This window comes from Solanum pennellii, chromosome 8, assembly GCF_001406875.1.
Source record: "Solanum pennellii chromosome 8, SPENNV200".
In the NCBI taxonomy this organism is placed as follows: domain Eukaryota; kingdom Viridiplantae; phylum Streptophyta; class Magnoliopsida; order Solanales; family Solanaceae; genus Solanum; species Solanum pennellii.
In genome coordinates this window covers 4,864,145-4,888,061 of record NC_028644.1, presented here as the reverse complement: position 1 = coordinate 4,888,061, position 23,917 = coordinate 4,864,145, and the positions used below count along the sequence as shown (strand labels likewise).

The 23,917-nt window shown below is 35.0% G+C and overlaps 1 protein-coding gene across 1 annotated transcript in view; it reads right to left on the bottom strand.

The window, feature by feature from the left end:
- Positions 1–9,959: 9,959 nt before the first annotated feature.
- LOC107028731 (mitogen-activated protein kinase homolog NTF4) overlaps positions 9,960–23,917 on the bottom strand; it is a 23,357-nt gene continuing 9,399 nt past the window's right edge. Inside the window, exons 5-6 of the mRNA XM_015229908.2 lie at positions 22,176–22,356; positions 9,960–10,385 (exon numbers count right to left, since the gene is read on the bottom strand). Of these exons, the coding sequence (XP_015085394.1) occupies positions 10,210–10,385; positions 22,176–22,356 (357 nt within the window). The 3' untranslated portion in view covers positions 9,960–10,209. The remainder of the gene's footprint in view (positions 10,386–22,175; positions 22,357–23,917) is intronic.

Genomic DNA, 23,917 nt, shown 5'->3' with positions numbered 1-23,917 from the left:
CGAAATAGGCCAGCGAATTATACAATTTAGGCCAGCGAATTATACAGTTGTATATGTATAGCGAATTATACAGTTTTATGTTTGCTATGAAGCGCAATTATACAAACTTTGCTGTAGCATACAAATATGAATTTTTTGTTTGCTATATGTGAAAGTTGCCCTTATTTTTAACAATGGTTTTGCAAAACCATTTTTGACATGTGGCCAATTATATTCGGCCACGTCAACAATTTTTAAATTATAAAAAAATCATAATTTTGAAGAAAAAAAACTGAATTAATTTTTTTATTAAATAAATTGATGACGTGGCCGAATTATAATTGGCCACGTCATCAATAATTTTTATTAAAAAAATCAAAAGTCTGAATAAAAAAATTGAATTTTTTTATTAAAAAATTTGATGACGTGACCGAATTATAATTGGTCACGTGTCAAAAATAGTTTTGCAAAACCATCGTTAAAAAATAATGGCATGAATGAGCCTTTTCTGTAATGCTAATGACATAAATGAGTCAAACTTTTAACTAATAAAATAAATGAGTCTTTTCTGAAAATTTAATGTCATATTTAAGCCTTTTCCATTAAATAAATAAGATTATTTGTCTTTTCAAAATCTGAGTGTTGTCGTAATTTAAAATTTAATAATAATAAAATTAAATAGAATATTAATTATCCTAATATTATATCAGCAAATTTTTTTAAAAAAATTATATGGCCATTGATGGGGGTGATAGCTAGTACTGCTGGTTGTGGATGCCATTGGGGATGTGTTGGCTAATGATGATGTTGCGGGCATGTGTAAACGTACATGGCGCACGGCTCAATGGTACATGATGTGTGGTGCACTGGTATATGTTGTGATGTTGTACCTAGTGGTGATGGTGGTTGCTAGAAGTGATTGGTAGTGGTAGTTCGTTGTGGCGACTAATAGTTGTTGGGTTTTGTTTGTCCTAAATTTCTTACCATAAATAGGTTTTCCTTTTAGGAAAAGGTTTTGGATTGACTAATCCTTTTCTTGTAGGAAAAGTTTTAGGACTCTATAAATAGAGGTATGTTCCTTCTAACTTAATCAGCATTCACAATGTAGTCTTAAGGGCTTTGAGAGTTTTGGTTAGGGGGAGAATTTATGGATCACAAGCTTGATACGTTATCACTTGTGTGAACCTCCCATGTATTCTGAGTGAATTTTGGTTGAGGTTGTTTCCCTCTGTATTTGTACTCTCATATTTATAGTGGATTGCTCATCTCCTTTGTGGACGTAGGTCGATTGACCGAACCACGTTAAATCTTTGAGTCTTTTGGTATATTTCTCGTTGTCTTCTTACTCGTGATCTTTCAAGGTTTGCTTTGCTAGCTTCCGCAGTTACACCTGCTTATTTTCGGTCCTAACAATAGTTGTGGTGGAAGATAGGAATACGTAATGGTGATGGTGAATGATGTGAGTGGTGAGGTGATTGTTGACTGTTATAACAATGATGATTAATAATGATGATTGTTTATAGTAGCTATTAGTGTGATAGATGACTGTATTGATTGACAGTAACGGTGAGTGTAGCTGAGAATGATAGTTTATAATGACACGCGACGACTATAATAGTTGATAACGATGATTTGTAACAGTGACTAAAACGGAATTGGTGAACTACTATTTTTTAGAAATTAAGAAATAAATATATTAATGATACTAAAAATTCAAGGCTTAAAACATATCATAATATTAAGACCTATTCATCATACTCTTTGTCTAGACCTATTCATACTCATTAAGTGATTGTAACATAAATGATCGCGCTAAATGGTTAAGGTATGACTAAAATTCAAACTAAAACCCAAACATACTTAATAATTGAATTTGAATATTTAAGACTAAGATTTTAATTAAGTGCAATCAAATAAGATTTTAATTAAGTGCAATCAAATAAGGTTTAATTAATAGAATCACTCAAATGATAAAAAAAAAATGCATGATATTAGGTAAAGAGGAGAAGTTTTGCATTATGTATTAGGGTATAACTTGCATCATTAAACTTATGCTCAGGACATAAGTTGTGCCAATAACTTATGCCTTGGGAGTTTTTTTTCTTCTATCAGAGGTATTTTTGGTCATATTTTTTCAAAACTACAATAAGTTAAAATTAAAGATCAACGATTTTCAGGAACAATAATTAACGACTCTTAAAATTGAGGTATGTGCGAATGACCCAAATTATTTTTAACACACCCCATTTTGACTAGTCCAAATTTATTTCAATCGGCATATTTGTCACTTTTATCTATGAGGAAATTTCATAAGCATGTATAATTAGAAGCATAATTACAATAAATAATTATAGTTTGCCTAACTGCGATTCATTAAAACTATTAGGAGTTGTATCTATCGCTCAAATTCTTGGTATCTTTGGTTCAAATTTTGTTATATCTATCGCTCAAATTTGCTATATCTGTGCTCAATTTTGTTGTACATGTTAAGCTCAATTTCATTGTATTTATTAGCCAATTTCCCTAAATATGTTGTATTTGTTATCTCAAACCTAGTAATAAACTCATACAACTTCACCGGATAGTATATTTGTATTTCATGTACACCATGTATATTTTATAAATGGATTTATCATACATGTATGTACAATTTCGCTATATGAGTATGCATCATAAATAAACTTAGGGAAAAATGATAAATATATCTCCAAACGATCGTAAATAGTATGTAGATATCATCCGTCATACTTTAGGGACATTGTGCCCCTACCGTCCAAAAACTAGAGTATATATGCCCTTCATTCTAACGGAAGACTAAATAGGAACACGTGGCACAATCTTATCCGTCGATCCGATATTTAATAAATGTCGGATCGGTGGATAAGATTACGACACGTGTATGTCCGTTAGTATAAAGGGTATATATGCTCTAGTTTTTAGATAGTAAGGATATCAATGTCCAAAAAGTATGACGGAAGGTATCTGCATACCATTATTTATGATAGTTCGAAGGTATATTTATTTCTTTTCCCATTAACCATTATACATGTATGTACCATTTACGTATGCTATTGAATGTATACATTCTTTTGTTTGAACTGTATTTTATTGAATGCATAGTTTACGTATACTTTTGATTGTTTCTAAAATTCTTTTTTACTACATTTCAATGACAGAAAGTTAAAGCTTTTTTTTAAAAAAAATCAATAACCCTAACAATTCTGAAAAATTATTGCCTATAATTGAAACGGAATAACCAATAAGTCAATAAGCCTAATCATTAAATTTTAAAGGGAAAAGGGTCTGATATACTCCTCAACTTTGTCATTTAGAGCTGATATACCATTTGTTATGAAAGTGACTCATATATACCCCTACTTATAAACAAATGACTCACATATACCTTTTTCCTTTAACGGAAATGAAAAAAAAAATTTAATCTAATTTTTTATTATTTATCTAAAAGATATAATTCCATATGAGTAAATTTCATCCTCCTCAAACATATTTTTTGACTTTTTTTTATTTCAATGACTAATTTAGAATTATAATTTTGATAATCAAATTTATTTATGTTTCACTAATATATTCTTGTAAAACTTATTGTAGATGACAAAACTTTTTTCTTCGAATACAAAAATTAAATTACAATACAGACAAAAAAAATAGTTAAATTTTTTTTCTTTAAACTAAGGAATGAAAGAAAAAAATAAAATAAAAATAAGAAACTCAAATAATTATAATAAAAAAAAATCAAAAAATAATTTATGTATGAAAAAAATTTAAATATATCTTGAACTTTGATAGAAAAATCATATATACCCCTAAATAATTTTATTAAAAAATTAAAAGTAAAAAAAATATAAATTTAGAACTATTTTTTTAATTTTCGTTAAATGAAGGGTATATGTGAGCTCATTTTGTAACAGCAGGGGTATATATGAGCCGTTTGTATAACGGTAAGGGCATACATGAACCACTTACATAACGAGGGATATATCAGCTCAAAATGACAAAATTGAGAGATTTTATCAGACCCTTTTCCAAATTTTAAAATCAAACCGAACACTGATACACAAGGCTACATAAAGTTGTTTGGTGATGACTTGAATGATTTGACAACTATTGTGCTATTGATCAAGCAGCTTTATCATTCCATAGTGGCACTACATAATAATTGACTTTAACCTAGGATATTTGGGTTATGTATTATAAAGTTACTACTTTGGTAGATTTCTCACAAATGAATGGATAATAATGGACCATTTTGGTTGGTAGTTATATATTGCTATCTACAATGGCCCAAAACATTTATTGCAATATATAATAAAAGCTAGTTGTGAGTACGTGAAAAATTACTTCAAATTCAACATGAAACATGATGAAACAAGTACCAAAAAACACAACTGTTACCTAGTAGAAATATAAACAAAATAGATGTATTAAAGAGAGTTGTTCCGGATATGATAAGTACTTACTGAATCTAAATTAATAGAGTTTCGATATGAGTTTAGACACCGATGAAAAAAATCAAAATATAGGAGGTTGTCACATTCTATTACCATGCGTGCATTTAGAAGTACCAAGACATGACTCACTAGGTGTTAGTGAAAAACTTACAAGATAATAAAATTGCAAGTTTACAATTGAAAATAAAATGAAGAAATTAATCTCTTCAGGCTGAGGCGCGGATATCTCGCTCTCTTTAAGGAGATTCAAGCCTACTGCAGCAAATGTTTTCACCGGTCCAGCAGTAGTCCTCTTTGACTTGTCCCCTCCAGGATACAACAGCCTTCACAAAGTATAACTCAACAACTCTGGACAAGAGTTGAGTCCAAAGCTCCACAAAAAAGAACACCTCCCTTCAACTAATAAGAACTCTCTTTTAGACTAACTCTTTCACTCTTTGTTTTCTCTTATGATTTGTGTGTCTCTAAAACCAAATGAAGACTACCACTATTTATACTACAAGAAGTCTTCCTAGCAATGAATAGGAAGATAATGGAGGTAGTAAATAGTGAAGATAATGGCCTTAGGAGTTTCATAGGTTACAATGGGAGTTACATAGGTTACATAAGTTACAATGGGAGTTACATAGGTTACAATGGGAGTTACATAGGTTACATAGGTTACAAAGAGTAATGGAGGAATTAAGAATGAAATACATTGATGGATAACCAATGCTAATGGATGATGTAGAAGTCATCCATTCCAATGTTCATTCTTATAACTCCAAAATAAAGCAATTTAATATGTTAAATATTAATATTAAAATGCTAATAACCTAACAATCCCCCACTCATTTTAATATTTAGATAAGAGAGTATATCAGTTGAAGGAAGACTACTATGCATAATGAAGGTGTGCTCTGCATTGAACCTCCACTTAGTGAAACAGTAACTTTTACTCCAGAGTCGTAGTGGTCTCAGACTTGAACTATGACTGCTTAAGGGAAATAAAATATCACTGCTCACACATAATAATCAAGGTGTTGACATGAGCTTTAACAGCCAGCACGTTATGGCCATGTGCTATCCCGGTTTCATGAGTGCATTTGAGAATAAGCCCCATTCTCATAGGAAGCGACCTACTTCCACACATCACATAGGTGAAATCTGTCGAGAGTGCTCCTGTAAGATTAACACTCCACCCATACGGGCTACAGATATTCATTAAGAGTTTTATCAACTCAACCTTCACAAACTACAGGAAATAATGCACTCACATCATAGGGAGGGAAAAAAATAGTGCATTTTTCACAACAAGTCATCATATGATTAGTTTTTCCCTTTGAACCTGGTTATAGGATCTCTAGTCCCCAGGTTGGGTTTCCTCATATATGACTCAAGGATTTGTAGGCTTCAATCCCATCCCCCTCGATGTGCTCCAGACCTTTTCTCTTGTTAAGGCCTTCGTAAGAGGATCTGCAAGATTATCACAAGATTTGACATAATCAACATTAATGGTACCATTTGTCAAATACGATCTTACATTACTGTGTTTCCTCCTTATAGGTCTGGATTTACCGTTGTAATAACGGTTTTGAACTCTACCAATTGCAGCGGTGCTATCACAATGAATTAAAATAGGAGGAATTGGTTTTTCAAAATAAGGAATTTGAAACAATAAATCTCTTAACCAATTCGCTTCCTCACTAGCTGAAGCTAAAGCAATTAGTTCAGCCTCCATGGTAGAGTTAGCAATTATAGTTTGCTTTTTTGATCTCCAACAAACAGCACCACCACCTAAAGTAAAGACATAACCAGTGGTAGAACAGGAATCACCTGACAAAGTGTTCCAATCCGCATCACAAAAGCCTTCAAGTACAGCAGGATATTTTTTATAGAACAAACCACAATTTTTCGTTCCAATTAAATATCTCATAACTCTTGTTATAGCATGCCAATGTTCATTACCTGGCTTGCTTGTAAACCTGCCAAGTACTCCTACTGCATATGCAATATCAGGCCTAGTGCAATCAGTCACATATCTCAAACTTCCGATTATACTAGCATATTCCTTTTGATTTATTACATCATTTTCACTTTCAACAGGAAATAAGTGAACACTTGAATCAAAAGGAGTAGCAACATGCTTGCAATCATGAAAGTTATATTTTTTCAAAATTTTCTCAACATAATGTGACTGGTCAAGGAAAATCCCCTCACATGTTCTTGTTATTTTTATTCCAAGAATAAAATTTGCCTCACCAAGATCTTTCATATCAAAATGGCTTCTAAGAACATTTTTAGCTTCATCAATAACATTCATGTTAGAGCCAAAGATCAACAAATCATCAACATATAGGCAAATGATCACATGTGAATTATTCCAAGACTTATGATATATGCACTTATCACACTCATTTGTTTTAAAATCATTTTCAATCATGCAGGAATCAAACTTTTCATGCCATTGCTTTGGTGCCTGTTTCAAGCCATATAGGGATTTAGTAAGTTTACATACTTTGCTTTCTTGGCCTGCTTCAACAAAACACTCGGGTTGGTCCATATAAATTTCTTCATTTAGGTCTCCATTTAGAAAAGCAGTTTTTACATCCATTTGATGAATTTGCAAATCAAAAATTGCAGCCATAGCAACTAAAAGTCTAATGGATGTAATTCTTGTTACCGGAGAAAAAGTATCAAAAAATTCTAGGCCTTCTAGTTGTTTAAAACCTTTTGCAACTAGCCTAGCCTTGTATTTATCAATAGAACCATCCGGTTTCAACTTTTTCCTTAAGACCCATTTGCAACCAATTGTTTTACAACCCGGTGGTAAATCAACTAACTTCCAAGTTTTATTAGAAATTAGAGATTCCATTTCATCATTTACAGCCTCTTTCCAAAAAATAGAATCATGTGAAGATAATGCTTCTTTCAAAGTTAGAGGGTCATTTTCAACATTAAACACATAAAAATCAGGACCAAAATCTTTTTCTACTCTAGCTCTTTTACTTCTTCTTAACTCAAAATCAACAACTTCTTTATTTTTCAAAGTTGAAGTAGAAGAACTAGGTAGTGACAAAATATTTTGTTCAATCCTTTGACCCCCACTATTTTTAAAATCAAAAGGAAATTTATTTTCATGAAAAATAGCATCACCAGATTCTATTACAATATTATCTTCAAGATTAAAAAATCTATAGGCTGTACTATTTGAAGCATAACCAAGAAAAGCACAAGTAGTAACTTTCTTACCCAACTTTGTAATCTTGGGATCCATTAGCCTCACAAAGGCTAGGCAACCCCAAACTCTTAGATATCCCAAACTTGGCTTGTAACCTTTCCACAATTCAAAAGGTGTCAATTTAGACTTTTTATGAGGCACACGATTCAACACATAACAAACAGTTAAGATAGCTTCACCCCAAAAATTTAAAGGTGCATTTGACTCAATAAGCATGGCATTTGTCAATTCAACCAAAGTTCTATTTTTCCTTTCTGCTACTCCATTAGACGAAGGAGAGTAAGGAGGAGTAGTTTCATGAATTATTCTCAATGATCTAACAAAAGAATTAAACTCATTTGATTCATATTCACGGCCTCTATCACTTCTAATTCTTTTTATTTTTCTTCCAAACTGATTTTCAACCTCATTGAGATAAGTTTAGAAATTTTCAAACGCATCACTTTTATTTTTCATCAAGTAAATATATGTAAACTTAGAAAAATCATCAATGAAAGTGATAAAAAATAATAATTAACATTTATTTTAGAACTTATTTAATATTATTTAGATCTTGTTATTAGTTGTAATAATTATGTTATATTTCTAATTATTAAATAATTAAGTTTATAGGATGTAATATAGTAGCTTAAATATGTGTGGGATTAATTTTTCTTTTTAATTTAGTGTAGAGGTAAAATGATAATCCTTTATTTCAATTTAGTTAATTAGATTTTTAATTTTGTCGTGCATTGCAAGTTTATTCCATATTACTTAATACAAAATTTATTTTACAAATGATAAATTTTAAGTGATTCACATATTTTCTTATTTGATATGAGTATTTTTAAAAATAATAAAAGAAGAAGAAATCAGAACATTTAAAAATAATATATTTTGAAATTAGAAGATCTACCTATCCAAATATATGTATCTATATATGAAGATTTACATAAAATAAATATATTTATCTTATAAAAATTAGCAATTAAATTTAAAAAATTAACTAATACACCATTCAAGTCGAGGTAATTATAAATCATATGAATTTTCCTTCGACTAAAATACATAAATATTTTTTAAAAAAAATAGGTTAAACAAAAGAAAATGTTTATATAGTAATAATTATTTTGAAGCAAATTTTCTGACTATCTCAATCACATAAATAACATTGTAAACAAAGTCCTTATGTCTAGAGCATCAACGAAACCACTTGTGACAATTCTCTGACCTATGAGAAGTTTAATAATTTTTGGATTTTTTTTCTTCAAAAGTATAGATTTGCATCGAGAAATTGTTTTTTTAAAAAAACAAATAAATTTAGACTACTTCACATTAGCTTCGTTTATTGAAACATTACATGTTATTGTATATATCAAGCAAAAAAAGAATTATATCATCAAAAACTATTTTCCTCATGTACTCGAGGTTTGGAAATATATCCTCTTAGGATAGAATGATTTACTTCATCCGAATAGTGGCACCTCAAATTCTACTAACATTCATACTCACTCAACGACAATAAATCACACAAAAATTTTATAGAGTAAGAAGAAGAGTAGAAAATCAGAAAATTTTTGTGGTTGATAAATGAGAAGAAATCCCTCTGTTTATAGCAAACAAAGGGTAATATGAACATGTGCTTATTGTGCAGACCTATCGAAAAAATTACCATCATTTAGAAAAGTCACAACTAATCGAAAAAATTATAATTCTTTGAAAAAGTCACAAACCATCAGTAAAGTCACAATTCTTTGTAAAAGTGACAACTCATCAAAAAAAATCACTAATCTTTCGAGAAAACCACAACTCATCGAAAAAGTTGCAACCATTCAAAAGAAAGAGAAAGAAGATGTTGGATGTCGTAGTGGAGAATAATTTAAACTCTATGGTGATAATTCTTAACTTTTCACCTTAACTTTTAACCTAAGATTGATTTATTTAACTTTTTCCATGGTGAAATTGATTTTTCACAGGACAACTTTGAAGAAAGGACAAAAAAGCGTATGTAGACACCATCAGAAATTACACTGTGTTTCATGAACCATGGAGTGATATTCAAGTAAGAAACTCACTCTCAATAGTTAACGTATGAAACTCACAAAATTGAGATAGTTTAGGTATGTTTTTACCCTGAACTTTTTTTTAAATTTTTTTTAAAAAAAGTACATATATGACCTGAAGATTTCAGATGCCAACTGTATTTTGCATGTTCACAGGGTTGCCAGTTAGATATTAGAATTAACGAGTCTCAGATGTACAAGAATCCATTAAACTCAGAATTAAAATTCAATAGTATCAAAGCATAGAAGTGACAAAGGGATAGAAATCCAATAGCAGAAAAAAATACATTTCTGGAACTAAAAATACTGATACAAGTGAATCACTTTCTTGGAGTACAGGAAAACAATGGTCATACACATATAATACGTTCAAAAAGAAACACATCCTATGATCCGATGATCGGGAGGAAAAGACATGTATATACATGGAGATGTAATGACCTGGTTGCATTAAAAAATGAAAGCCACACAGACAATCCAACAGCAAACGAGCGAGTACTCACATGTGCTGGTATTCGGGATTAAATGCAAGACCCTCCCTGTAAATCAGCTCTTTCATTTGTTCCTCGGTAAGGGCATGCTGTTCAAAATCGAAGCTAAAAGGAGTCATGCAAACGGGCTCGTCACTAATATCATGAAGCGATGTTAGGTAAGGATGAGCAAGCGCGTCTTCAACTGAAACAAGAAACAAAATGTATAATTAAGGAATCAGTATATAGCAAGATGTAGGATGTTAAAGGATGCAAATATGGAGATTAGATTTCCACGTCTTTTGAGAAGTGTCGAGGATAAAATATATACAACAAAAGTGTGAAGACCAAACAATGGAGGTTATCCATAACGCTTATCGAATCATCCTGCAAGTCACTTGAAGTTGTACCAGTGAAATGTGAATCCTAGCTCAAAACTTTGGACCAAGGAAACCACGCAATACCCACAGAACAAATAGTAGCACTTCCCCCAAGCAAGCTCTTGCATTTGCCCCATCTTTAGTCCACAAAAGAAGGCGGCACAATTCTAGGTTTAACTATTCTCCTTTCTTAGTTCATGCTGGAAATCTTACTGAAACTCTACAGAAATGACTTTTCTTTTATTAAGTGGAAACTCTATGAAGTGGCAGCCAATATTAAGGCCTATGCTAGGATGAGGTTATCAAAGCCTTCAATACAGAAGGCGCCTCAAGATCTTAATCATACTAAGCTAGAGTATTGGTGGCCAGGACTGAAATATGGGTTTCATGCTTTAGCTTTTGAGTTATTGTATTGTTGTAATTTATAAGCAAGGTTAAGTGATATGATCCATCCACCAACAAAGTGTACAAGCTTTAATAGTTCTTTATTAGTATAATACAATAGCATAACTGTTAGCCATCCAATGGCGATGCCACCCAATACTGTCCGTCCTTCATTTATTTGTTTTTTGCCCTTTTTTTAGCCATAGAGTAAGTTGATGCTACATTAAAGCACGTTTCAACCCTACTTTGACCCAATACAGCCTTTATTCCATACCTGGGTGATTCGTTAAAACCCTAGTTGGTGCGCTGGCCTTCCCTTGGCTGATTTTTGTCTAACCCATCAATCAGCAACCATTCAGTTTCAATAACTCACGGTCGAAAGAGTATAAAACTGAGTTATTGTTAATGAAGATGTGGCCATAGAGTTACAAAAAAATAAAGAGGTGGGCGTAATGAATTGAGACAAGATAAAGGTACACACAACAAACAGAAAAAGCCCAGGTCCTAGTGAACAACATATTTTTCAATACACTAGGTAGGCCAAACATTTATTCACAAAACAAGCATGTTATCAATAAACCCCACATATCATATGACAGTTATCGGCCATACTAGCTAGTTTCCAATTTTAGAGAAAATAATTCATTTTTTGGCTATAGATCAGTTTTTCTTTTCGTTCCTACCTACAAGGATCTAATCATATGATTAACAAAAAGCTCAAATATGCCATAAAACTATAAGAAATGGCCTGCCACTCGTTAATAGTTGGGCATAAAACCCCTGTGAAATATTTGGCATGTCCATGCCACAAATGACCCTCACATCTGGTCTTATCAGCCAAACTCTTGATTTTAAAATACTTAATTTTCCCCGTCCTCCACTTAAACCACCCACATCACCTAAATCGTTGCATCTTTTAACCCATTTCCTTTTATTTTTTAACCCGCCCCACATCTACATCATCACCCACATCACGTAACTCATTCCATCAATTGTAACCCATTCCCTTCTCCCCAATTCCCTTATTTGAACAAGTCATGCCAATTTGAAGAAGATGAAACAGCCAATTTCATCACTTCCAAAAATGGATAATGATCCTTTGTTTTCAGTTGTTCAGTTTCAAGTTATGGTGCATTTTCATCTTCTTTCAAAGCTGAGTGTTTAAACTCAGCTAAATCTCCGAAGACTAAATCAGTTAACCAGAAGCAGGGAGAAGGGAAAAACATGGATGCATTGAATTGTTTTTGCTTGACGACTATCAAAATTAAAAAATAGGGCAGGGTTTTGAAGATCTATATTATAAGAAGATGAAACATTCAATTTCACCAGGTTGGCATCCTTCAAGTTTCAATACTTTTACAACTGGAAATGGGAAAAAACCAAAGACCTCGCGTTCGAATGAGATAAGATTTGAAGATGGAAATTTTTTATTGAACAACTTGATCTTGAGCTTCTTGGGATTTTAAAGACAAGGGATTTGGGTCAGTTTAAATGAGGAGAACAGATTAGGAGTTTGGGTAAAAAGAAATTTGGGTAGGTTAAATATAAAGGGAATAGGTTAAAATAGATGGAATGGGTTAGGTGAAGTGGGTGGTTTAACTGGATGACGCATAGAAAATATGATTTTTGAAATGAAGAATTTGGTTGATAAAACCAAATGTGAGGGTTGTCAGTGGTGAGTGCCATGAACATGCCAAATGTGTCACAACAGGGGAGTTTTGGGCCCAACTATTAACGAGTGTCATGGAAAGGTCTTTTTTGATAATTCCATGGCATATTTGAGCTATTATCCTGAACAAAATAGCAGTTGCAATTTCTCACACCTCGATACTTTGTGCAGAAATGCTATAGCTTCCTAATAAGCAGTGGTTGTATCGTACAAATGATATTATAAACTAGAAAAATTACATATATTATGGTTACAAGACGTCAAAAACTTACCTCATCTCAGTTATGACATAAAAAATTTGTTCCATCAACTTATACTTCATCTCCACACATCTTTATACTGATCATGCTAATTTTTTTTTGAGATGGTAATAATTACAATATCGTTTATAAATATATTTTTTTTATGAAGTAAGTAGATTCATTTCAAGGCATCAAGAAGATGCAAGCTTTACAAGGATAGATCAATTAAGCTCACAACAAAAGGATTTGTAGCCTCTTTCTAAGCTATAGAGCTGACAAAATCCAAGAAGAGTTCTAAATTATTTACAGGGGTCAGCTTGGACCAGCTAAAAAGCCTAACTAGACATCTGCCTCGCAAAAGATCTTTAGAAGTTGAAATTCCATAAAAACATCTTTTGTTCCTCTCGGTCCATAAACACCAAAATATAGCACCAGGGATCATCATCGACATACTCTTGATGGCTTTGTCAACATCCAGTGAACTCCAACTTTCTAGAGCATCCCTAACAGAAAAAGGCATGGCCAGGAAAGCCCAAAAAAAAAAAAAAAACATATTCCATAGGTCTGAGGCAGCTGGGCAGTGCAGTAGCAAGTGGTTGACACTTTCTGTGTGCTTGTGGCAGAAATAGCATCGGTTAGCAAGCTGGAATTTCCTTTTGGAAATATTATCCCGTGTGAGGCATGAGTTATGTAGTGCAGTTCAACTTCCTCACTCCATATAGTCCACCAAGCGCAGCCTGGGACTATGCTCCATGTTCTTTATTGATCAGGTGATCCTGCCCTTTAATTCCAGCTTGACAACAGGTCCAAGGCATTTCTTGACATTACCCAACTCATATCTGACATGAGTTGCTCGGACTCTCCAAAAATGTCGTCGCACCCATGTTGGATCCTCCAAAAAAGCACTACTTTTTGAAGGATTCAACACGCACCCGATGACATTTTTGAAGAGTCTGAGCAACATAGTCTGACATAGCCAAAAAGATGTTCCATAATTGTGTTGTCACTTTGAAGTGTAGGAAAAGACCATTTGACTTTACATTTTTCACGCATAGAACAGAGTTGTATAACCGTCCTCTACAACTTTTTTTAAGGTTTAAGGTAACTAACCCTCCTCAACAAGTTTTCCTGGGTCAAGCAAGCGCCTTTGATAAACAACCACACAAAACATGATACTTTGTATGGGCCTTGACCTTCTATTATATGTTTCAAAGGCGGATGGCCACACCTCAATTTGGTTGTCACTGTGGTTCAGCACCTGATAGGAAGAATTGAAAGAAAAGTTGCCACAGTTGTGCCCTAACCACCATAGGCTATCTTGATCCTGGGGTAAACTCTGTGAACAGGTGAATTGTGTTTGATTCTACATATTGCCCACATAAATGACAAATAGAGCAGAGTTGTACACCCCTCCTCTCAGATTTCCTGGGTCAAAAAAGTCTCCTTTATAACCAAACAGAAAACATGATACTATGAAGGAATATTAATTTTCCATAAATCTTTTCAAGGCCACAACTCATTTTTGTTGCCAATGTGGTTCAGCATTTGAAAGGATGATTTAACAGAAAAATTTCCAGAGACGTGGACTAACCACCACAGCCTATCTTGATCCTGGTTTATACCTGTGAGCTGCTGGATTGTGTTCTGGAATTCAGCAAAACGTGCAATCTCTCAATCATTCAAAAGTCTACTGGAACAAACTCCAACCTTGTGCAGTCCATACTTCATCAATAGTAGCCTTCTCTTGTTGGCTCAAGGTGTGAATATCAGAGTTACGTGCCTTAAAACACTCTGCCCCAAGGTTGTCTTCAAATTTGAAGAATGAATTTGGAAGTTCCAGTTTCACATTTCAGAGAAATTGTACTATGATCTGAAAGTTACAAATTATAGATGGTTCAGGGGTTCGATAGGAAAATGGTGTAGTTGAGGTGCCTGAAAGGAAAAATTCAACAAGTTCAGGGGCCTGTTTATGTATTCTGCCTAATATTTATCTTCATGGTTCATCCTCTGACATCCAAATCCTCCTAGTTCTGTTCCCACTGACTTTTGAGTTTTATATCAAAGATCAGACCTTCAAGTTCATTTAAGCCTTTTTATTTTGGTGTCTTACAAATCTCCGGGATTGGTTCTGGCTTGTTGTTCTTTCTTCTGCTAGCTATTTTCATGTCATGAAAAGAGCTAAGCCCTCCTTTTCGCATCTTTGAAAATCTACACCAAATAGATTGCTCAATTTTATGTTGCATCCCCTTCGAAACTGGGGGAACGGACTTCAATAAGTTCTGCATCTTCCACCACACAAGGTTCACCCCAGCTATTTCAATTAATTGCATGTCTATTGCTGATTGAACCCTTCGGAATTGACAGGCTTCAACCTCCTCTTCGACCTTCATGAATTGTTCTATTTCTTGCAGAACTCTTGGCTCCCATGATTGTTACCTCTCAATAATCTGCTTCTGTATATCAGCAGCATCGATGGTATCAGCCTGTTGGTGTTTAGGAAGAGAGCATATTTTCCTAAGAAATTATTGCTTGTGTTTCGACATCAAAAGGGTCCTCTGTTAAATATTGGGATCAGTTCTTGGGCTTGATAAAACCCAGCCTCTAGTTTTTAAAAACTCTACTCTCACGTGTTTCTACAGTCTCACGTGCCCCAAATTTTAAATTCCCCCTACCTTCGATGATCCCACACATTCCAAGACCTGCAATACTAAAACAGTCACATCGCTCTCTTCTTTATAGGGCATGATAGCCCTATTACTCATCGGTACCGTCATAGCTTCTTCTCCAATCGGAACTTTGGCCCTCATAGTAGCCGGAATTTGGTACCATATTGGAATATTATAGATGAAGCCATTACTCGACCTCCATGTCTTTTGGGATTTCTGATCCATCTCCCTTTACTTTGATATGGTCCAGTGTAAATGATTTGTAAGTGTGGTTTCTTTCTCTGTCTCAATCCATCCTCCACAGGAATCACCAATTTCTTTGAGAATCTTCCGAGATCATGACTTTTAAGTGTGGTTCCTTGACACCTCTTGTGGCCAGCACCAAACAGTAGGAGCCCACCAGTCTAAGGTCAACTTAAATTTCTTCCATCGCCATTCGCCACTGAGAATATGTTCAGCAGCCTTTCTTGTTGGAAGTTCAAACAAAAAGTGGAATTCATTCATTTCGTATACATCGATCCCGTGTGATGTTTACCCATCTGCAGATATCATTAAGTATTGGTGTTTCCTGTGATGGAGCTTGAACAGATAATCATGCTAATATAGATTACAGGCATCCAATTCCCAGAAACAAATTCACTCTTATTCCACAGAATTACTTTTGTTCCATCCACTTTTTTTTTGAGAATGATAATCTTTTTCTATTTATCCACAGGTATACTACATCAAAGTAGCCCCCTCCAAAAGTATAAAAAACTAGACTGACTCCATCTGTGTTTTTTGTCACAAATAGTCTATAACATCAAAAAGTTCTTCTGCCTGTACTAAAACTTTCTGTTTACACCAAAAATATTAAAGAGCTATACAATTCATCTTAAAATTCTGCAAATTGTTCTTCTTGCCCTCAAAGCATCTTTGATTCCTTTCTTTCCACACTGTCCACCATATACAAGCTGGGACAATCCTCCATCTCTCCTCCTTAATTGTAGTATTGCCTATATTGATCCAACAAATAAGGAATTGTGCTATGTTTCTTGGTTTCACACAAATGATCTTCCTAAGGCTGCTGAATATTCTCCATAATTGATCTGTCCATTTCCAATGCAGGAAGAGATGGTTGACTGTCTCTGCCTGTTCCTCACACAAAAAGCATCTTGAGCATAGTTGGAACTTCCTCTTCTTTATATTCTCGTGTCAGCACTGCTTCCTTTGCTAGTAACCATGTGAAACACTTTACCTTGTATGGGATTTTAGTTTCCCATATCATCTGCCATGGCCAGAACTCCTTCCTGTCATTTGAATTTGAATGATTGAGATCTTTGTAAGCTGACTTGACACTGAAAACCCCTTTGCTGCCAATCTTCCACACAACCTTGTCTTCTTCCCTAGTCAGATTACTAAAATTGTGCCATTGTATCATGGAAGGCCACTATGTTCCCCATCTCCCAATCATTTAGATTCCTCCTAAGATGTAAGTTCCACCCCTGTACTGTCCACATATCAGCCACAGTTGCATTTTGTTGATAGCTCAATATATACAAGTCTAGGAATAATTGTTTCAGGGTTCTTTGGGCTATCCATTTGTCCTCCCAAAATGACACCTTAATTCCATTACCCACTTGGAATCTGATTCTAGAACGAAACACAGGCCAAAGATTTCTTACTGATCTCCAAATACCACATCCATATGGTGTAGTCACCATCTTCATATTTTGCCCTGATCACCTCTCTCCAAAGCATATTCTCTCCTGTCATAAACTTCCAAAGCCATTTCAGCATTAGGCTTTTGTTTTGTTTCTTCATGTTCCTAATCCCCAGTCCCCCCTCTTTCTTGTTTTTATGACCTCTTCCCACTTGACTAGATGAAACTTCGTTTTGTCTTCATTTCCCCGCCAAAAGAAATTTCTTCTCAAAGCATCTATCCTCTGTATGACCTTATCTGGTGCTGGGAATACAGACATCATAAGTAGGTATTGCATCCAGCACACTATTAACCATGGTTAATCTACCTCCCCTAGACAGATATTGACTCTTCCAGTTGGTTAGCTTCTTTTCGCATTTGTCTATCACTCCATTCCAGATCCCTATTGATTTGCTCTTTCCCCCCAATGGCATATCTAGGTATATTGTTGGTAGTTCCCTTACCCTACCACCCAAAACCCCTACCAGACTCTCCACCTCAGCCACTTCATTTATGGGATAAATGAAACTCTTCCCCCAATTGATATGTAAACCAGAGACTGCTTCAAAGATGATGAATATTACTCTTAGGATCAACATTTGCCCCATCATTGCTTCACAAAAAATGAGAGTATCATCTGCATATTGCAGATGGGTAATCTCCAAGCCATTTTGCACTGTTTTCCACCCTAAAGCCCCTTATCCAACGGTTTATCTTTGCTGTGTAAATTAGGTTACTCAAACCTTCCATGGCTAAGATGAATAAAAAGGGTGACATGGGGTCACCTTGTCTCAGCCCCCTTTGGGATGGAAAGAAACCGCTAGGAGTTCTATTAACTAAAATAGAAAACTTAATTGTGCTTATGCAGAATTTCACCCATCTAATCCATTTGGCTCCAAAACCCATTCTTTGCATCATAAGTAGTAAGAAATTCCAATTTGAATGATCATCATAGGCCTTTTGTATATCGAGCTTGCATAGAATTCCAGGGCACTTGCTTCTCTGTCTAGACTCAACACATTCATTTGCTATCAACACTGCATCCATTATTTGTCTACCTTTTATGAATGCCATTTGTTGGTTGTCTACAAGCCTGTGTAGCACCTTCTTTAACCTTTCTGCCAGCAGTTTGGCAATGATCTTGTAAACTCCACCTATTAGACTAATAGGTCTAAAATCTGTCAGTTCCTCAGCTCCCACTTTCTTAGGAATCAAAGCCACAAAGGTGGCATTAATACTCTTCTCAAACCTCTCTGCCTTATGGAACTGCTGCACTGTAGCCACCAGATTAGATTTAATGATGTCCCAGCATTGGTTGAAGAAGGCCATGGAATAACCATCTGGCCCTGGTTCTTTGTCCCCTGCACATGCTTTTATGCTCTCTAGAATTTCCTGCACCTCAAAAGGTGCCAAGAGTAATTTCTTTTCTTCTTCATGAATCATATGACAGTTTCTCATCTCCAGGTATGGTCTCCATTCTTCTGGCTCAGAGTATAGTTCCTCATAATAAGTTACTATCTCCTTCTGTATCTCCTTTGGTTCAATCAAAATTTTCTCCTCTCACTTTCAGCTTTGAGATTGTATTCATTCTCCTGTGTGCATTTGTTGTTCTGTGGAAGAAATTGTGTTTCTATCCCCTGCTCTAGCCACACTGCCCTAGATCTTTGCCTCCATGCTATTCCTCCCTTTTAGCTATGTCTTCAAACTCACTGATTAATGTTGTTCTAGAGATTATCTCTTCTGGCCTCATGGATCTGTTCTCCTGTATCTTCTCAACTCAGCTAGCTGTTCCAAGACATTTTATTTTTGGGTTCCCAAGTTTCCTTTTGCAGTTTTGCTCCATGCTTTCAATTTTTCTTTAAGTGCTTTGAGCTTTGGAACCAAGACATAGTCAGGTTTCCCAATGAAATTGAAAGAGTTCGACCATCCTTTAATTTTGTCATTGAAACCCTCTATGTCCAACCACCAGTTCTCAAATTTGAAGTATGACTTTGTGTTTTCCCAAGCACCACATTGTAACATTATGGGAGAGTGGCTGCTGTTGTATGCCTGTCTCCTTTCTTCCAGGTGTATTTCCCCCCAAATAATTCAGGATCAACTTACTCCATGTCTTCTATGAAATCTGAGAAATCTGTCATTCCTTTGTTGATTTTGTTGCAATTTTTCTTCTCCGATGGGTACCTCACAGTGTTGAAATCCCCACATAGGACCCAAGGTCCTTCAATCAACCCCCTGGCAGCACCAATCTCCCACCAAGTCTCTTCCCTTTCTACTCTATCATTTGGAGCATAAACACTTGTGAGTTGCCAGCTGAAATCTTGACATATCACTGTGAAGCTAATACAGGTGACAGAGTGCATCCCTACATTGCTAATTTCTCCTTCCCACTCCCTTTTGTCCCACATAATAACGATGCCTCCCCTGGTTCCACTGGCTTCTAGCTGTGCATAATTCACTCATTTATTCCCCCATACTTCCTTCACAATATTTTCAATTTCCCCTTCCACCTTGGTTTCTTGGAAATAGACTACATCTGCCTTCCAGTTCTTCATAATATTTTTTATCACTTCCCTCTTTCTAGCACAGTTCATCCCCCTTATATTCCATGACACTATGTTTAGCTTCATTATTGTTCTATTGCCAAGTATCCCCCTCTACTTCTAGTGCCAAAGCTCATGAACTTTGTATCCAGTTCCAGGCTTTTCAATTCGTTTGCTCCTTTCTTTTTGTTTGTTGTGACTTCTCCCTTGCCCCCCTTGTTCCCTTGCTTATTATTGTCAATTTTCATATAGAGCTCCTCTGCTTTCTCCTCACATCCTCTAAAATCTACCCTAAATTCAGTGCTCAATTTGAGTATGTGTTGTTTAATCCAGAGTGTAGGATTTTCTTCATTAAAATTGTCTTCTAAAGGCAGTTGAATCATTAGCGGTAGAGCCTCTGTGATCTTTGTGTTGCTATCATTCTGTCCATTCAGTTGTGATTCGACCATTATTTGGTTTCCCATGTTTGTAGCTTTTGCTATGGTGACTGCATTCTCCCCTTCCCCCTGAATTGTCTCTTGTTCACGAGGCATAAAATTTCTCTCCTCCACCTCCAGGTTGTCCAGATTTTTGAATCTATTTTGCGTCTTCATGTGAGAAAGATTTGCCATTATTTCAACGCTTACTAAGTCTAGTCTTTGGGCTTCTTGGCTGCTTTCTTTTTGTTTAAACCTTGTTGGGCCTAAAGCTTTTTTTGGTGATTTTTGAGCTTTGTTTCTTCCTCTGTTTTGATAAATCCGCCGCATTGTCTGCTGATTTGTTTGAAAGATACACGATGACCATAACTCAAAGGTAATCCCATGGCTCTTATCCAGACCCAATCTCTTCTTACTTCATCTGGCCAGCATCCAGTGGTTTGCTTCCACCAGTACAAGCTTAGGTTCATCTTCTTCCACACCCATACCCCCGACATGACATGTTCTGCTGCTACTCTTGATGGGAGTTCAAACATAAATTGGTCGTCATTCATGGCAAAAACGTTGACTCCTATGGCTGACTTCCAAGTGTTGCAGGCCCATCTTCTAACGTCGTTTAGAGCTGGGGTCTCCTGTAGTGTGTCCTGGAATCTTCCAACTATGCATCTATTAAGAATATCTGTTTCTGCCAGCGGTGCTCCGCTTGTGACTTCTATGACTTTGCTCTCTTCATGGAATCCGTCATCCACCTACTGCTTTGGACTGCCTCCTATAAGATGTTTTCGAATGTTTGCCCATGTTAACTTGGGGTTTTGATTGCAAGTTGGGTTCATAGATGAATCTGGCTATTTTGTGGACGATATTACTCCACACACACACACACACACCATGTATAAAGCTTCCGGTGTTATACTTATGGACTTCTTCTGACCTTGGATAGCAATAAAACTGACAAATCTGCCATTCTCGTTGTATTTAAGAGAGCAGTAAAACTCAGCAAAATGTTCCTTGAACTTCCATCTCCTAATAACTTTTCCCTTGTACCTTAGACGCCTCAGTAATTATTGATACCAACCACCGCAAAACTTTAATGCTAATCTTCACTCTTCTCACTAACTTTCTGCTACTCTCAGTCCATTCGTACAAGAGTCTGTACCACCTTTACATCTAGTGATTTCGTATGATTTAAACCCCGCAATGTAGTAAATGTTGTTAACCCCTGATGATGTGATGCTGGCCATATATGCCGGAGAATAAGTCCCCAGATCGATTTTAGTTCAGACTAGGCTGTCTTCGTAAATCGTGCCTGGGAGCATTTTTTCTCTCCTCACTTTTTCTTTTTCTTTTTCTTTTGTTCCATCCGCTTAACTAAGCAAATTTCCGATCTAATAAACATCAACAGGAATAATAAGTCATAATACGCCTATTATTTTCCATAGGCCTCCAATGGGGCCATATAAACTTCATGTACTTCCTCCAAAAAGTAAATTTTCACCACTACATAGCAAGGGGCTACAATAGGTATCTAAACCGAGCACTTGAAAAAATAGATACCTTAATTAATCCCCTTGTCAAAAGGCAGAAAATAAGAACTTCGAATGGAGCAAATCTGTACTCTCCTTTTTCTCAAGGTAAAATATTTAATTAAAAACGAATGAAGGTTGTTTTGACCCCTAGCTTCAACAACAAGATCAACACAATTTACAATAATAAACGGCATGCTATGTGATCAGAGGATTATTGTTATCCGTCAAGTAAAATTATGAGAAGGTAAAAATGCCAACACTATATCCAAAAAAGATGATACGCTTCTGGGTGTGATCTCCCACAATTATCATCTGTAGAAACTTCATTGGTTTGACAACTAGATAAAATATAGATACTAGCAGTTCCAGTTCATGAAAAATACATACTAGCAAACGTACAGACAAGTATTCTTCTATGCATAAGGCAAAAATTTAACACAGATATAAATGAATAGCGCAGCTAGCAAAGAAGCATTCCAGGGGTTACTCACCAGTAAGTCTCCTTCTGGGATCAAATGTCAACATTTTCTCAACAAGATCAATAGCAGCAGGGTTTACATGTGGAAATTTTTCGACAAATGATTGTCGACGGTAAAGAGGAAGTTGTCTGATGTACCGCTTCGCATTCTCATTCAAAAACTCCATTTCAGCCTCAGACGGGGTGCCAATCAACTGCAAGGAATTCCCTCATAAGAATAACTTAAGTATGAATAATCACATCTGATCTTAAATATCAGAGTGATTCTCGATCATTGTAGCAAGGTTATGAAATTAATAATATAAATATTGAATGCTTAATGTAGGAGCCGAATCATGTTTCCAACAATTTGGAGAGGTCTCATTCAGTAACTCCATTTTGGCCTCAGAAGGAGCTAATCAACTACAAATAGTTCCCACTAGGAGTGGCAAAATGGGTAATTTATAAGGGTATCGACTCATATTTACCCATTTTAAATCGGTTGAGTACACAACTCATCTAAAAATGGGTAAAAACGAATAATACTCATATTACTCATTTAAAAGCGGGTAGTTAAATGGATAAAAGATGTTCATTCATAAAAGAAAGAACGGAAAAGGGCCTAAAATACCCTCAAAGTATTGGAAATGGTACAAAATTACCCTCCATCTACCTATTGGCTCCAAAATACCCTTCCCACCCACCTATTGGCTCCAAAATACCCTTGTCATCCACCTTTTGGTTCAAAATTGACCACTTAAATTTAAACTATTTAAATATTTTTTAAAATACGTGGCGCTAAACTATTTGTTATAATTTAACTTATTAGTATAATTTATAAATCAATCCACTACCCATCCATTACTAATTAAACCCCTCCATATTAATAAACCCGTCACATTATTAATGGAACAACAGAAAAGCTACTACCAATTGAGTGTTTTTAAAAATTTGAGGTGAAAATATCTATAGAAGTTTATCATACATTCAAGTTTCTAAATAAAATTACCGATAAACTTAAAAGTCTGACTATGTTCATCTTAATTATCCTTGCGTCTCAATTATGTGATGTTACTTCATAGGTATATTTTTTTTCAAAATAATATATTAAAGGTTTTAAAACAAATCATAAATATTTATAAAATTATATTTAACAAAGGTGCATGAATTAATTCGGGATGTATTACTTCTTTACCTTTAATCATAAATTTCTAATTCAATCTTGAAAGAGAATCCCATTGAAAATGTCCTCCTAAATAAGCGGCTCAACCTAAATTTAATTAGGGCTTCGATTCGGACTCTAATAAATTTGGATGTCATTTTCAAGAATCTATAGTTTCATCGTATTCTAGTAGTGTTTATGGCGATTTTGGTATTATAAGTGGATTATTAATTGGGTGGCGTTTAGTTAGTAATGATTGGGTAGTGGGTTGATTTATAAATTATATTAATATATTAAATTATAATCAATAGTTGAACGCCAAGTATTTTAAAAAATATTTTAAGAGTTTAGTTTTAAAACAATTAAATAAGTGGTCAATTTTGAACCCAAAGGTAGATGACAAAGGTATTTTGGAGTCAATAGGTAGATGAGAAGGGCATTTTGGAGCCAATCAGTGGATGGAGGGTAATTTTGTACCATTTTCAATACTTCAAGGGTATTTTAGGCCCTTTTCCGAAGAAAGAAAATTGGTAAGGAGTGGGTGGTAAAAAAAAATACTTTTTACACTTTTTCGGGAGGGGGGGGGTGCTGGTAGGGCTTGCGGTTGGGGATTG